Genomic DNA, 17260 nt, shown 5'->3' with positions numbered 1-17260 from the left:
GGCTGAGTTAAAGAAGCAAATGCCCCCTGATAGGTTTAATAACATGCAGGCACAGTGCTCGTGTATCTAATTAAACCTGAAGTCTGTTGACACCTCAAACCAGCTACACTAACGGCCAAGCTGGGGGCATCTGGATGAAATCCTTACCCTGATGGGAACATCTAATTATTCTAGGCTCTAAATAAGGATATCCAGGTTGTGTCTTCGGATGGCCAAGGAGGGCATGGGAAGAGGACCTACTAGCTTACATCTAACTAGAGCAGGACTGTCAGCTCGTTATTCTGTCACAGGTTCAAACAGCGGAGGAGCTGATCATGTGGGTGCTGGGAGGTTCACAGGGACAACATACACAGACTGTTAACAATCCTGCACAGCCTTGACTATCGCTTGCTTTGACTACAGTCGCTTAAAAGGAAGTCTCAAGTATGCTGGGAACAATTATCCGGAAGCTTGGGCAGCCTGGATCTGAATATCAAGAAGTAGGGCTCACCTCCACCATCATTTCTTTCAGCAAGCACATAGAACAACCCATTAGAGACCACTCAGGATTACAAGTTGAGTTCTTTGTAGTTCAAGCGGGTGGGCTATGGATTATCCAGGGCCAAGCAGATCCCGAGTGGCCAACGCTTAGAAGCTCTGAGTCTTATCCACTTTGCTTCAATTCAGCGACAACAGACATGGATTTGCACTCATTTGGTCTGAGGTTAAGGGTCTCCCCTAACCCGTAGGTTTCTGGTGAGTGGTGTGGAAGAGCTGGACTTGGTTGGCAACGCACTGTGCTTCAGCCACATTCAGAAATGTGGAGTCCACGTCTGCTGTCATCAGCACTACTCCTTGTTCTTCCTTCAGTGCAGGGGAGGTACAAGATCAGTGGGCTGCCCGCAGCTTCCCCTCGGGTCTGAATATTTACCAGTGCGGTGAAGTGGAGCTCATTGTCCTACAAAGGAATCTAACCTTCCCTGCTTGGTAGAGCACATAGAAATGTTGGGCAGGGTTGCGCACGGTTCCAGATCAAATCAAACTTCTCTCCAGGAATAACTGCAGAGAATCTTACTGCAAAATACTGCCACCAAATCCGTTTTCTTTCTTTTGCAGTCTTTCACTAGTTCAATGTTAAGGAGTGAACTGAGAGTTTCGTCCTTAGTGAATTCTCTGCTGAGACTGACCCCAAGGTGTCAGCCTTTTGCTCCACACACTTGATTCAGTCACCTTGCCTGGAGTGCCCTACTGGCTGCTTCTGAAACTCACTGCGCTTCTCCGGGCGAGACTCAAAGGCTGGGTCTTGTTCAGGTAGAAGGAGTCGGCTTCCAGCGCAGCCTCGACCATGGCTGCCCCGCCCCCCCGCCCCCGGCTTTAGTTCTACTTTAGTGGCAATATTATCAGCTTTCAGAGAAATAATGTAAGGAACCTCAATAGGGCCACTGGTAATTCAAATAATAGTATCATTAAAATAATCCATAGAAAATCCAATTGATTTAAGGGGACTATTCACATATGGGAGAGCTTTTGAGACTAAAATATATGGGATGTTCACTTTTACACATTTAAAAAATGTGACTGAATCTTGTTTAAGAAAGCAATGAGGGTCAGACAGTGCACACATTTCAGTAACACTCACTGGCTGTAACAGAACCGTTGGCAGAATTAAAGCATGTTTCAAAAAGCTAAGAAAATCGGAAAGTGGCAAGTGTCTAGTAATCTTAAATTGCCTATACTGGGCAACCTCGAAAGCAAGGGGAGTGAGCCCAAGTCCATTTACTTCCAAATCCACTCCTTAGGGCAGCATGAGGGTTGCTAGTTTTAAGTCCAAAGCAATCTGCAACAAGTGTATAAGTCTGTCTCACTTGTGTGCTGTTTTCAGCCTCAGGTGTACAGCTTGCTGTCGCCTATCTGTGCAAGTATGCTGGACACCCAGAGAAGACAAAATCTAAAGTCCAGGTAGCTCATAGTACAGGGTCTGAGCCGGCCAGGGCTGAAAAGAAACTCACTTAAAAATGAATGGTAAGAGCTCTTGACACATGGAATTCAGGACAGATAACAGTAGTGGGAGTAGCGATTTCATGAGAGTAGGAAGATGGTGGGGGCGGGAGGGGGGTTAAGAGGAAGGAAGGAGGAACCTATCACAAGCTTGGATGTATAGCCCACCCCGCAGGGGGACGAATAACAGAAATGTGGGTGAAAGCAAACAGAGACAATGAAACAGGATAAGGCAGTGGTACATTCTGATGAGCACAAAATTGCTACGAATCAGAACTGACTTGCTGGCACGCAACAACAGCAACAGCTACAAAAACGCAACCTGCTACTTTCAAAAGCCCCAGAGTCACAAAAGACAAGGACCGATGGAGGAACTGTCAGAGATTAGAGGAGACTACGGGGGAGTGACAGCTAAATGCAATGTGATAGGCTGAAATGGATTCTAGAGAATTTCTAATAAAGTCTGGACTTTGGTTAATTGCGCTATACCAGAATTAATTTCTTAATGAAACTATCATGGTGATATCTTAATATTAAAAGGAAGCTAGAAGTATATGGAAATTCTGTGAACTACCTTTATAATGCTTTTATAAAGCTTAAATTATTTTTTAATGTTTTTTACACACACACACACACACACACACACGAGCTTCATAAGGCTGATGGAAAAATTAAATTATTTTTAAATTTTACCACCAGGGTTTTGAAGCCTTTTCATTTAAAATAAATTTAATAAAATAATATAAGTGATTCTTACAACATTCTAAAAGAAATAAGAACTTATAAGAAGTCTTTTTCGATGAAGAACAGACGCAGAATGAACCTTCTTTGTCTAAAAGCTAATGTTTGGTTTAACAAGAAAAATTTCCGGTGCTCTTTTCAACTCACAACAAAGAGATAATATACTGACCTGGCTTTTATTAACATGATCATTAGGATGCACGGGTTTCTTGCTGCCAAGTTCACCTCCTAACATTTCAATTGCTCTATTACTAATGACTTCATTTACATTCATATTTGTCTGTGTTCCTGATCCAGTCTGCCATATCACAAGAGGAAAGTGGTCATTTAATTTACCTTCAGCCACCTGCAGGAACAAAGAAAAGAATTTAAGTCAATATTCAATTATTTATTCAACTATTTCAAAATGCCATGATTCAGTGAACGCCATTTATGGCACAACTTTTTATATTTTAAAAAATGTATTCTTATTCCTAGGCTTGCTAATGAATAGTACCCATAGTTCAAATGTAATTGTCTGGAAAAATCTCAGGTTGTCATATCATTTGTTCAAATCACTGTGATTTTAAAATGTGAAATATTAACTATTTTGAATGGTATGGTAATTTCACTGATTTCAAATGGAGACTAATTTATTTAAAAAGGCATTTCTCCTCTAGAAGTATTCAAATAGGGCCAGTTGCTAGGGTTGGCAAAGTGTTAAATATTTAGATTACTGTTGGTGCTTAAGAGCAACATGTAACAGCTGTCACAATGGAGTTAGTATAACAGTGAGCTAGTGATTTGGAAATGCTAATTCACTAATAGCTATTTTGTCTCACATGTGTCCAAGTAGTAATTACCAAATATAGACTCAGACTTGCCCCTATTTTTGTCATCTTTTATATAAAGGAATTCAAAAATTTGGAGAAAATGGAATTTAAAAATCAAAACTTTATTCCTCAACGAAGTTCCATCAAAGTCCAGACACTTTATAAATGACGGTGTCACCCTTTCGTCCATCCCTCAATAGCCCTGGCAGCAGCAGTGATTATGCATTGGGCTGCTAATCACTAAGTCAGCTGTTGGAAACCACTAGCTGCTTCAGGAGAGAAAGCGGAGGCTTTCTGCTCTTACAGTATCCGAGTCTCCTGGGGGCAATTCTGCCCTGCTCCATAGCATCACTATGAGTTAGAATCGATTTAATGGCAGTGAATGAACTTTAAAGAACTCAATTTAATCATACCAATGCAGTGTTTTTTACATTGTTAACTAAAAAAAAGGGGGGGAGGGTGCTTTAAAATATTTTTTTAATTAGGAAAAAGGGGGTTAAAAAAAGACAGAAGGAGCTAAATCACAGCTGTAATTTAGATGCCTAATGAATTCTCATCAAACCCCTCATAACATTGTCTTTGTTGGATGAGAGGAATGAGCGGAAGCAGTGTGGTGAATTTTCCAGGCGTTTTTCTGCTAACGCCTTGGCTAACCTCAAAGAACGCTCATGGTCAGTAGATGTTACAGTTCTTTGTTCTTCAAGGAAATAACCAAGCAAAATGTCTTGAGCATCCTAAAAACCTGTTGTCATGACTTTTGCTTTTGAGTGGTCCTCTGTGTTTTGATCAGACCACTCCATCTCTTGGGAGCCAACGCCTTTGTGATTGTACTTCTTCTTCAGGATCGTACTGGTAAATCGATGCTTCATTTCTTACTACAAGTCTCCATGAAATGCTTTGGGTAATTGATTCCACTTGCTTTAAAATTTCCATGGGAAATTCTATTCTTGTCTTAGTGTCATAACAGTTTGGCTACCATCAAGTAGAAAGTTTACTCGATTTAAATTTACAGTCAGAATTAGTTGTAAACTGAACCAATTGAGGCATCTATGGTGGCTATTGTTTCTATTGTTAATTGTAGCCCTTCTTCAATGTGAGTGCAAACAAGATGAATTTTTCCACGATGGTTGATAGGGTCTGCCCAACAAGGTCATCTCCAGTATTGCCCGTCCCTCTTTAAAATGAGCTCTCCCTTTCTGTTTGTTTATTTTTGTTTTAGAGCTATCTAATTACAAGTTGCTTATTTCTTTTGGGTATTATTCCAAAAGTTTTAGTAAAATATTAATGATCTCATCATTTTCCACACAAACTTCACCAGAAATTTGATGTCTCTTCTTGCTTCAATTTTAGCAGAGTTCATGTTACTCTAAGAGGGGCTCTTCACAAACTGATATCTTATCCTTCTTAGTACCTCAAATTAGGACCACTTCTGACATATTAGAAAAAGTTACTACAAATTTATTTGGAGGCAAACAATTTTTGCAATCCATACAAGAGTTTCTTTATTAACATACATACATACGCAGTATGTATGTTCTGAATGTTCTAAAGACACCTGGCATTTTTATTCTGTGTGTGTGACTCATGTTAGTTTTTGGGTCATAAGCACTTTAAGAGAGTGTTTGCTTAATTTTATCTTCTGGAATTATTAAAAAAATTAGTATGCAGTTTGGAAATCTGTTATTTTAAAGAATTACTTCCACTATAAAGTTTTGGGTTTTTCTCATTTTTAAAAATAATCATTAGCACATTGGGTATAGTTTTTAACCTGCCATTTGCTTGCTTCCTGAAGATAAGGTGGTCAGTGAAATCACAAGCTCAATGCCTACTATAAAATAATCAACTAGTTTTTAAAAGCACTTATACCTGTTATTCGGTGCCATCAGGTTGGTACCAACCATAGTAACACTCACTAGAAACAAGATTTTAAATGTATTTAAAACATTATAAATGTCCAAGTCGAGCGGTTTAAATAGATCACCTGGAAATTTTGCCACAGAATATTCTAAGTACCATTGATTGACATCTTTAACAAACAACAATGTTGTCACCAAACTTAACATTTCTTTTCTGAAGAATTCGGTGTCCTTCTAGACCAGACAGTTTGTCACTGTCCAGTGGGAAATCATGGTCTAATATGATTACAACAACATCAACATACTTAGGCTCCACCTACCTCATCTGCTGCCTTCATTATTGCACTGGCAACCTTGGGGTCAAGACCATACTCCTGGTTTACGTCTGCAGCTGCTTTCTTCAAGATGCCAAAAGCTTTAATAACTGGCACCTAAAATTAGCAGAAAAATATGTCAATAGGTTAAAAGACTGCACATCTGCATAAGCAAATGTGAAAAAAGCTGATGGTGTCTGGCTATCAAAAAGATATAGCGTCTGGGGTCTGAAAGGCTTAAAGGTAAACAAGCAGTCACCTAGCTCAAACAACAAAGCCCACATGGAAGAAGCACACCAGCCTGTGTGATCACGAGCTGTTGAAGGAATCAGGTATCAGACATCAAAGAACAAAAAATCATACCACTGTGTGCTCACTTCTCCAATACGATTGCTGAAGACTAATGGGTGCATAAGCAAATGTGGTGAAGAAAGCTGATGGTGCCCGGCTATCAAAAGATATAGTGTCTGGGTCTTAAAGGCTTGAAGGTAAACAAGCAGCCATCTAGCTTAGAAGCAACAAAGCCCACAAGGGAGAAGCACACCAGCCTCTGTGATCACGAGGTGTCGAAGGGATCAGGTATCAGGCATTAAAGAACAAAAAAATCAAATCACTGGGAATGAGGGCGAGTGCAGATTGGGGACCAAACCCATCTGTAGGCAACTGGACATCCCCTTACAGAAAGAAGGGTCTCGGGAGGAGGTGAGCCAGTCAGGGTGCAGTGTAGCACCCATGAAACATACAACTTTCCTCTAGTTCTTAAATCCTTCCTCCCCACCCCTCCCCACCCACTCCCACCCCCACTACTATCATGATCCCAATTCTACCTTACAAATCTGGGTAGACCAGAGGCTATACACTGGTACAGATAGGAATTGGAAACACAGGGAATTCAGGAGAGATGAACCCCTCAGGACCAGTGGAGAGAGCAGCGATACCGGGAAGGGAGGTGGGGGTTAGAGGGAACAGATGACAAGGATCTATATATAACCTCCTCCCTGGGGGCTGGACAACAGAACAGTGGGTGAAGGGAGTGGGTAAGATGACAAAATAATAATTTAAAAATTATCAAGGGTTCATGAGGGAAGGGGGAGCAGAGAGGGAGGGGGAAAATGAGGAGCTGATACTAAGGGCTCAAGCAGAAAGCAAATGTTTTGAGAATGATGATGGCAACAAATGTGCTTGACACAATGGATGGATGGATGGATTGTGACAAGTGTTGTACGAGCCCCGAATAAAAAATTAAGAAATTAAATTTTAAAAAAAGTATTCAATGAAGCAATGTTCAAAGTAAACAAGCTAGCTAAATTAATAAAGGATCTTTGTCTTGAATATCCCATTATTTCAAAGAATTATATGTATGAGACCAAATTAACGACAATAACTTTAAAATACCGGTGAGACATTTAAGTCAATGGTGGTGATACAATATGGGTAGAGATGGTAAAAATGGTGATTCAACAGGAAGAATATCACTGATACCACAGAATTATATATGTAGACACTGTTGAGTGGCATATGTTCTGCTGTGCATATTTCTACAAATAAGCAAATAAACATTACTTGTTAAAATGACTGATTCCTATCTTATATTCCTACACTGACTACTTTTTACATGCTTAGTGGGTTCTAGTAGGATATGTATTTCATTAATTTGTTTCACACTTTAAAATAGCAGAAATCAAGATACAATTGATAGCATGCTACAACTTTAATCAGCAGCCTTTTCTTTTATAGTAATATACATCTAGGTGGCTTCCAAATGAAGGTATCTCAGATTTACTGAAATACCAATAAAGTTTTCTAATCATTATATTGTGTGTGTGACATGAATTCCTATAAATCATCTCTAATATACTAGACATGATAAAGAATAATATGTAATGTATCAAAATGTATTTTTCTGGAAACAGACACAAGATAAAAAGTATCATATTAAAGAAAAAGAGTTTTTGAATCAACTGAAATGACTGAATTTGAGTACTGAAATGAAAAAAAAATGTTTACAAGTTGTAAAGTTCTACAGAAAATGAAATGATACATCACTTCGTTCTAACACATAAAAATACAAAATGTCCCAAACCGCAGCTCCAGGCAGTTTATAATAATAAACTTCCCAAACTTCTAAATATACTGAGGAAACCATGTTGCTCACAAAGCTTATCACTTTACATTTTAGTTCTCTAAAACATTATTTAAAGTGAAATGGCATACTTGAATAAATCCTCCAAAGAACAAACTCACCAGCATCGGGTAGATCTTGTCCGCCAGTGAACTGACACCAACACGCAGTGTCCTTACCGCGGCGCATAGAACTGCCCTTGCAGTTTTCCAACACTGCAAATTTATGCAGGCGCAGAAAGCCTCCTTTCCCTGAAGCATCAGCCAGTGGTTCACAACAGCTGACCGTACAGTCAACCTCCCAACAAATAAAAACTAGTTCGTCCCACATAAGTAAGTATATCCACAAGAGCCACTTACCGGCATGCGTTCTGTCACACCACCGATCTTAAAGTTCATTGTAGACCTCACTGTCTGGGCACCATAGTACTTATCATTTGGAACCTTGAGTTCACCGAAGGTGTCATATTCTATCCGAAAGGAATTTTGGCTAGCCTAAAGACAAAGATAAGGCTCTGTCAGAACTTGCAAAGAAACCAAGTACCCAAATCAGCTTTGTGGAGAAAGAAACCTTAGTATGTCCCAAAGACAAGCAGCCCAATTCCATTTGGATTCTTACTCTACTCCTTCTTCCTTTACCTCTTTTCTTGGAAAATTTTTAACAGACATTTTTAATATGGATGTTAAAGATGTTTATTGCAGAATTCAAACTAAACAAAGGATCTTTTCTAATACATATGCTTATTAATTGTGCTTGACCAATTCAATATACTTTCTTTTTTTTTTTATCAATATACTTTCATTAATGTTTATTTTACTGAGGACTTTAAAAAATCACCTGGAAATGAAACTTTTAGTGTATAAAAATTAAATATTTAAAGAAAGCTTAATTATGGTCTATAAACATTGTGCATGCGTGGCACCGTAGTATCATATAAGTTATGAGAAAGCTCACCACCTAGTAACTGTGTGGCCTTCAAGCAGCCCTATTTTCTTGTGTGAAAGTTAAAGTAAATGGACAGGAGAGGAGAGAGACACTTGATGAGTTCTTAACCTTTAAAGAATGCTATGACCAACCGATTACAGGGATCCTCATAGAACCTCACCTGGGGACGGGCAACAGAAAAGTGGGTGAAGGGAGACGTCGGACACTGTGAGATATGACAAAATAATAATAATTTATAAATTATCAAGGGTTCATAAGGGAGGGGTGAGAGAGGGAGGGGAGGAATGAGGAGCTGATACCAAGGGCTCAAGTAGAAAGCAAATGTTTTGAGAATGATGAGGGCGATGAATGTACAAGTGTGCTTGACACAATTCATGTATGTGTGGATTGTGATAAGAGCTGTATGAGCCCCAATAAAATGATTTTTAAAAAGAAAGATATGATCATTTAAGAATCCGAGGAAAGCTCTAGATCCTTTCTCTAAAAAAATCCACATAATTACATCTACAGAAAGTTTTACATATAATTTTCAGTGGCTTACTAACATCTTGAAGCCAATCATTCATCCAGAATAAGAACTCCTAGGCCCAAAGTCCCTTTAAGAGCTAACTTAGGATTCTAGGAAGTCTGGTAACTTATACTCCTAAAAAGATTAATAATTGCCTAACAAATATTTTATAACACTGTCAAAAATAATATGAAACACTAGAAATTATAATTAAGGAGACTTCAGGAAGGTATACTTGTATTAATTTTGAAACAGCATCATCAGATGATTCAAAGATAACTATTTTTAAATCTTTAACAAAGTAATGTTGTTGTAGTAATAATCTAAGAAGGAAGATACAATTTATAGTTATTACCAGGTTCCAGGAAGGTTTAGTGTCTAGGGAGATTTAGAAATGTCATAAAGCTTTTTGGATGATATGAAAATCATCAGTGTATCTATCTATGTAGAAACATAAGAAAGAACAAAGTCAATAAAGTACATTTTTCTCTTAAATCTGAATCTAGGCAGAGGACTGACCTAGGCCAAAAAGGAAAAGAAGCTATCGTATATATTCAAGCATAAGCTGACCCAAGTATCAGTCGAGGTACATAATTTTACCACAAAAACTGCATTTAAAATGTGCTGAAAAACTCAGCTTATCCTCGAGTATGTACGGTAATTCTAAAAGTAATCCTATCCTGACATTTACACTGCTATGTAACATTTTCCTGCATTTAACTTTCAAAGCCACTGTAGATGAATTCACTAATACTTGATATGACAAAATTCAGGCCTATTCAAAGTCAGCTGCAAAAATTTGGATGAAAAAAAATGGTGTACTACTCTTTACCCTAAGCCTTAACATTTTTTAAATCCAAATAAAGAAATGTCTTACCCAAACGCTAGGCTTTTCAAACTAACCATGAAAATACTGTAGGAACCAACTGTATTAAAATGAAAATCTCTGCAAAACCTTCAACAGTCTACTTCCTGCCTTCGTGATTTGTGAGTAAGTGCCACCAAGCTGGCTGACTCATAGCAACCCTGGGCACCGCGGCATGAAGCTACCTGGCCCTGCGCCATCCTCAAGTTCATTGCTATGCTTGAGACGACTGCTGCAGCCACTGTGTCAATCCATTTAAGGGTCTTTTTTGATAATCCAACCTCTAATTCACCAAATGACAACCTCCAGGGAAGGATCTCTCCTGACAGCGTCCAATGGATGTGAGCTAAAAGTCTCACTAGCCTTGCCTCTCAACAGCACTCTGGCTGTACTTCTTCCCAAGAACGAGTTGTTCATTCTTCTGGCATTCCGTGACATTTTCAATATTTTTTGTGGAGTTTTGAATTTTTTGTGTAGCTTCCACAAGAATATTAGACAATCAATAATACCATGGCTTAGGCAAACTTTAGTCCTCAATTAGGCATCTGTTTTTGTTTTTTTAGCTTTTAAAAATATAATTCCAGGGGTGTGAGGGGCGATGCTGGGAGAGTGGAGGGTGAGTGGGTTGGAAAGGGGGAACTGATTACAAGGATCCACATGTGACCTCCTCCCTGGGAGATGGACGGCAGAGAAGGTGGGGAAGGGAGGCAAGATATGACAAAATAACAAGATATGACAAAATAACAATCTATAAATTATCAAGGGCTCATGAGGGAGGGGGGAGCGGGGAGGAAGGGGAAAAAAGAGGACCTGATGCAAAGGGCTTAAGTGGAGAGCAGATGCTTTGAAAATGATTAGGGCAAAGAATGTACAGATGTGCTTTATACAATTGATGTATGTATGTATATGTATGGATTGTGATGAGTTGTATGAGCCCTTATTAAAATGTAAAAAAAAAAGAAAATGATTAGGGCAAGGAATGTACAGATGTGCTTTATACAATTGATGTATGTATATGTATGGATGGTGATAAGAGTTGTATGAGCCCCTAATAAAATGTTAAAAAGTAAATATATAATTCAAAACTATTTTGTTTTAGTACAGTGTATTACTTTTACAAATGTAAAACTTTATCAACTGTTCAGGCATCACTGCCTTTTAACACCTTACAGATGTTTTCTGCAGCAGATTCACCCAATGTAACTTGTCATTTGTGATTTCTTGACTGCTTCCATGCTTGTTGATTCTGGATCCAGGTAAAATGAAATCCTTGACAATTTGAATATTTTCACCATTTCTTGTGATGTTGCTTACTGACACAGTTAAGAGAGTTTTTGCTTTATGTTGAAGTATAAGGAGCCCAGGTAGTGTTGTCAGGTGAGAGTTGAACTGCTAGGTGTAAGATCTGAATTTCATATAATAAGGCTGTCTGATCCTATAAAGACTTGAAGTCTATAAAGTCGCTACAGTGCTCAATGGCAAAGAGTTTTGTTTGGGGAGAGTAGCAATCAATCGGATGGCAGTGGGTCTAGTAGAAACCTCTGAGTTTCAGTTGAGTGCTTTATAGTTTTACTTTCAGCAAGCAAGATGGTGCCACCGGCTGTTAACAAGTCTTCCTCCAATCCTGATGCCACATGATGCTTCATATAATCCAGTTTCTCATATTATCTGCTCAGCAGAGATTCCATGGAACATAACCTTAATGCTCACCTTTCCTGACTTCAAACGATGCAGTATTGCCATGTTTTGTTTGAACAACCGACTCTCGGTCTATGCACAGTCTCTGCACAAGCACAGTCACGTGTTGTGGAGTTTTCATTCTTTGCAGTGCTATTCAAAATGTGTTATGGATTACACAGTAAAATGCCTTTGTATATTCAGTAAAAGACAGAAGTATTCTATGCTTTCAGCCAAGATCCATCCTATATCAACAACCATACCCCTCCTTCCACATCCCCGATGTAACGAAAACAGCAGTGCTTGCGTAGGTTTAGCTTGCTAGTAACAAACTGTCCCAATGGTGCAAGAAACAAACAAGCACACATTTTTCTGCCACAGGTTACAAGTGGAACAGAAACGTCATGCAGTGTATAGGGTCCTTAATGTTCCAAAATATCTGCGCTTTTTTGGATTGAGCAGTGCTCGATCCGTTGTTCTTCGGGTAACTATGAGCTGGAACTGCCTTGACGGCACTTAATAAATATTACTTCCCAGAAGGCCTCCTAGGACACCACATCCCTTGACCCACCCGACCACCCAACTCCCTGGCAGTCATCTAAGCTGTGTCACATGGAAATCTTACATGATCTGGAGCTAATACTTTCTTTACTCCACAGAAGGAAGGAGCGCAAGCCCCTGGCCCTGGGGCAGACCCTTCCCTGCCTGGGGACGCCATCTTTTCCAGGACGGGTGTCCAGGTTGATAAGCCTCCAGACACAAATCAAATAATGCCTCTTGGATTGACTTCAGGTCAGCTTTGGGTCTCACGGCAACTACCATGCAGAAGGATTTCCCTCTGAGTGTGAACCCAAACACAGCTACACTCTGGAAAACTAGTTTTGTGTGATGTACAGCCTTCTGAAGGCTGAACACATAACTACCGGAAGGGTAGTATAAGCTCCACTTAGATTATTTCAATGTAGCACAATCAAAGGCTATTTTAAAAGACAGAAGGGACAACAAGCAAGTGATGTTTCACTAAAGAGAGCATTTAGTTCAGACTAAATAAATACCTCGTAATATATCATGACTGGGAATAAGCGAAAAAGCATCTATCATAGGAGCAAGGCTACCATCTACTGGATAAGCATGCACAGAGATAGAGAGGAAAGAGAAACCAGGTGACTGGTAAATCTCTTCAAAGATTTCTTTTACATTGACCTACAGAAGAAAAAATACATAATTCACTGCATATATAAATACAGGTGCATACATAAACCTAAAGAAAAATATTTCATTAATATCATGCATCTGTATTTTCTATTCAATACTATTTCATTATTAACAAGTGATTTAACACCCGCTAATGAGTTCCCGTGGGGATCCCTGGTGGCTTAGCAGAGGATGTGATCCAAGTATGAATCTCCCTTTACTTACTTGGAAGTTTGGTACAAAAACCACACTTCCATTCATTCCTGTGTATAAAAGCTACCTCAGAAGCAGGAACACTGAAAGACACCCCAGGACCATGGGAAGAACAAGTGAAGCATGTTTGAAATCTGTCTGAAACGGTAGAGAATGGGACCAGAGTGCCAGAGGGAGCAAAGGAGCCAGGCTGAGGCAAATAGATCATGAGTCAGGACAGAGGAACAGCACCAAGCCTATGAGACTGTGAGGCAAGGCAACAGGTAGGCTTCCTTGCCCGTGTGGCTGAGGATCAGGGAGAAAGACTTGGCTGTTGGCTACGACAAGACACGGATGTGGACAGACCAATGCCAGTATCTTCACTTTACCCCGATTCTGACCGATTAACTCCCCTAATAACCTCCCACACTTATGAATGTTGTCTGTGAGCTCTGTGTGTCCATTGCAACAGATTGTCTCACATGACATGGAAGTAGTGTTGTAGGCAGAACATCTGGTGTTAGAGCAGGTGAAGATGGATGGAGCATGGAGGCCATGTCGGACCCCTGCCTGCCTCTTGGCAAGAGGGATATGGCAAGAAGATATGGCCCCTTGGGAGCCTTTTTCCTGGCTATGGGGGTGGGGGGCATTGTGTCCAGTGTTCCCTCCAATGTGAATGGAATCAAGCCGTAGAAATGCCAAATACTGTTATTAGCTATTATTCTCAGGGACCTCAGGAGCTGAGGTGGTCTCAAAATTTGCATGGCTGTGTAAATCTGAAAAGTCAGCCAACATGTAAGCTATCTTGAAAATGCAAGATAACCATTCACTATGTTATACCATTTCCTGAAGAAGAAGTGACTTTCACATTCTGTGTATGTTGGGTTTAAAAGATGATTTCATTGTTCAAAGAAATCCAAATATATTTTTAATAAAAAGGTACTATCTCAAGAGAGAAAAATTCAAGTTTTGACTTGGAGTTTCAGTCTCTCTCGGGAAACATCTATGTGGACCTAAAACATAAGGTGGAAACAGGCAAAGACACATAACTTACTCATATTAGAGTATACTAGAAACCAAAGCATTGTATGGGTCCAGACTTTACCCCTATCTTGAAGATCGCCGAGGAAGGAAAGACCTGGCTGTTTAAAAGGTGGGCTCCCCTTTCAACAAAACCGTGAAGACAGTTTCATGGCAGCATGTTTTCCTAATAGCCCTTTGTACTGATTGTGTGTGATTTGCTTATGTAATGATCACTTCCCTATGCACTCTCTAAGCTCTATGCATATAAACATGATCTTATTCATATATCAGATAAATAGATTTCCTGACAGTCGGTTGGGATCCATGGAAACCATCAAATAAATGTTACAGTTTTAAGGTAAATCTAGGCATAGTTGAATTTCTCATGTTAACACCAGCAACAGCAAGCACTTTTAACAAAATCAGTAGAATTCGGGCATGCGAAACACTATCAAGAAAGCTTCACTTGTACGAAAATAATCCTTTTTTAAAAAATAATCTTGTTGAATCATAACTACTTCAATTTTACATGAGCAAACAGGTTCATAGAAAAGTTACTCAAAATTGTAGCTTTGAACAGTAGAGCGTTATTTGAAACGAAATCTCTTGTTGGAACGCTCATATTACACCATAGTGAACAGGGGAGAGCTGTACTCTTCCTATAAAAATTTTAAACTTTTACTAACAATATGTAGATAATAATAAACAATGTTTTTAAAACACCAGTTACTGAAGAGATCAATCTCAAAGACAAAACCAAAACCAAGTTAGTTCACTGCCATCAAGTCGATGTGGGTTCAAAGTAACCCTCTATCGGGTTCCCATGGTAGGAAATCTTTACTGGATCAGATATTTTCCCTACTGCAAAGCAACTGGTGGGTTGGACGCTAATCAGACAGTGTCACCAGGGAGCTTCAAGAGGAAAAGGATTTACTTAAATCTCACTTTGTTATCAAGTCTATTCCAAGCCAGGTTGACCTTATAGAGCAGAGTAGGAAGCCTCATCTTCCTCCCGCGGGGAGGCTGGTGGTTTCGAACTACTGGGTTAGCAGCCCAACACCAGGAATGTGCATTTTAAAATTCCTTAAGCTTCTGTGGATGAGAACTTCTCAATTAACAATAGGTAGCATGAAATTTCTTCGAAAAACTTCAAAACACTAGGCCCAAGTTGACGAGCTTCGGTTTTATAAAGGTGAGGAAAACAAATGGAATGGGTGCTTTGTTAGGTAGCTTAGCATAGGGACTGGGGCATCCATTGCTCAGCCCACCAGGAGCAGCATCTAAGCAGGCTGAGGGTGGGGTGGGGGCTGAGGGTGCCTGTGTAAACCCGAAACTTCTTTTTTTTTTTTAAAGCATTTTATTAGGGGCTCATAGAACTCTTATCACAACCCATACATATACATACATCAATTGTATTAAGCACATCTGTACATTCTTTGCCCTCATCATTTTCAAAGCATTTGCTCTCCACTTAAGCCCTTTGCATCAGGTCCTCTTTTTTTCCCCTCCCTCCCCGCTCCCCCCTCCATCATGAGCCCTTGATAATTTATAGATTGTTATTTTGTCATATCTTGCCCTATCCGGCGTCTCCCTTCACCCCCTTCTCTGTTGTCCGACCCCCAGGGAGGAGGTCACATGTAGATCCTTGTAATAGGTTCCCCCTTTCCAACCCACTCACCCTCCACTCTCCCAGTATCGCCCCTCACATCCCTGGTCCTGAAGGTATCGTCCACCCTGGATTCCCTGTGCCTCCAGCTCCTATCTGCACCAGTGTACAACCTCTGCTCTATCCAGACTTGCAAGGTAGAATTCGGATCATGGTAGTTGGAGGGGACGAAGCATTTAGGATCTGGGGGAAAAGCTGTATTCTTCATCGGTGCTACACAGCACCCTGACTTCTAACATTCATAAAACTCACTTGGATCACAAGCCAGGCTTCCTCAGTGAATTCTTTCTAGCGGGAAGCCAAGGACCAAGGTATCTAACCAAGGTATCCTACAAGATCTAACCTGTCAACGTTAAGTAAAAACTTAAGAACGCCTAACACCTTAGGTCAATACCACCTGCGAGGCTGCCCCACTGTGGTGTCCAGCTCGATTGGAATTAGGAGGGCTCGTGGCCAGCCGGCAAAGACCAGCGAAGCGGGCGCTGGCGCGTGAATGCTGAATCCCAAGAACAAGACCCACCAACCCCCAGCGCCTGCCTCGGTCCAGGCCGGTCTTCCGGCCTCCGGGGCCGGCGAAGGGGCGGGTCTCGTGGGCCCCTGGCTCAGCTCGCGCTCGCCGCCCACGTTCGCAGCGAGGAGGTGCCCGCGCCGGGAGGGCCGTCCCCCTAGCTCCCGCGCGGAGCCCCACGGCCAAGTTCTGAGTGATGTACGTGGCGTCCCTCCCGCCAGCCCGCGGCGCTGGCTGAAGGTCACCGCGGAACCGCCGGGCGCGAGCGGCCTACACTTACCATTGGAGCAGAGTTCAGCGGCCGGGAAAGAAAGGCGGTCAAGGTCACCGCGGAGCGGACGGGTGCGAGCGGCCTGCACTTACCATTCGAGCCGAGGTCGGTGGCGGGAAAGGAAAGGCGGTCGAGCCGGAGGGTGAGGCTGGGGGCCGCAGGTGACCGAGGCTCTCCAGGAAACGCGGTACCCGGTGCATGGTGCTGCGCAAGGCTCGGGAGGATTTTTTGAGCGGTTGTGGCCACGCCTCCGTCAAGGCGGTCCTAATCGTTCCGCCCACCAGGCCTCCGCCCTCGACCAATCAGCAGCGTCAAGGTGGGCGGGGCCGCTCGTGAGTAGCTAGTTCGGCGTAAGGGGCGGGCTTAACCTGTCTGTGCTTGTTACGCGGCCATTGAACCTCGGCATTCACGGGAAAATCAGCGAGCACGGGATGATGGGAAAGGTGGTTCAAGTGATAGTTGAGCTGAATTGTCGAACGTGTTTGATCAAGGGTGAAACTAGTCATTGTTCATGTGTGGCTGGTGAAATTTCTTATAAAGAATTGTTCGTTTATTTATCATGTGATCAGTTATATATAGGTACTGTGTT

At 41.1% G+C, this 17260-nt stretch overlaps 1 protein-coding gene and 1 pseudogene across 1 annotated transcript in view; both read right to left on the bottom strand.

Annotated features, from left to right (window-relative positions):
• Positions 1 to 16921, bottom strand: part of FH (fumarate hydratase) — a 38976-nt gene extending 22055 nt beyond the window's left edge. Inside the window, exons 1-4 of the mRNA XM_075555273.1 lie at positions 16764 to 16921; positions 8182 to 8316; positions 5707 to 5817; positions 2888 to 3064 (exon numbers count right to left, since the gene is read on the bottom strand). Coding sequence (XP_075411388.1) covers positions 2888 to 3064; positions 5707 to 5817; positions 8182 to 8316; positions 16764 to 16871 — 531 coding nt within the window. The 5' untranslated portion in view covers positions 16872 to 16921. The remainder of the gene's footprint in view (positions 1 to 2887; positions 3065 to 5706; positions 5818 to 8181; positions 8317 to 16763) is intronic.
• On the bottom strand, positions 572 to 1326 carry LOC142453118 (ATP synthase mitochondrial F1 complex assembly factor 1 pseudogene; annotated as a pseudogene).
• Positions 16922 to 17260: the final 339 nt, after the last annotated feature.

Source organism: Tenrec ecaudatus, chromosome 7 (assembly GCF_050624435.1).
Source record: "Tenrec ecaudatus isolate mTenEca1 chromosome 7, mTenEca1.hap1, whole genome shotgun sequence".
NCBI classification, from domain to species: domain Eukaryota; kingdom Metazoa; phylum Chordata; class Mammalia; order Afrosoricida; family Tenrecidae; genus Tenrec; species Tenrec ecaudatus.
Note: the sequence above shows the minus strand (reverse complement) of the source record. Positions and strands in the feature narration are given on the sequence as shown.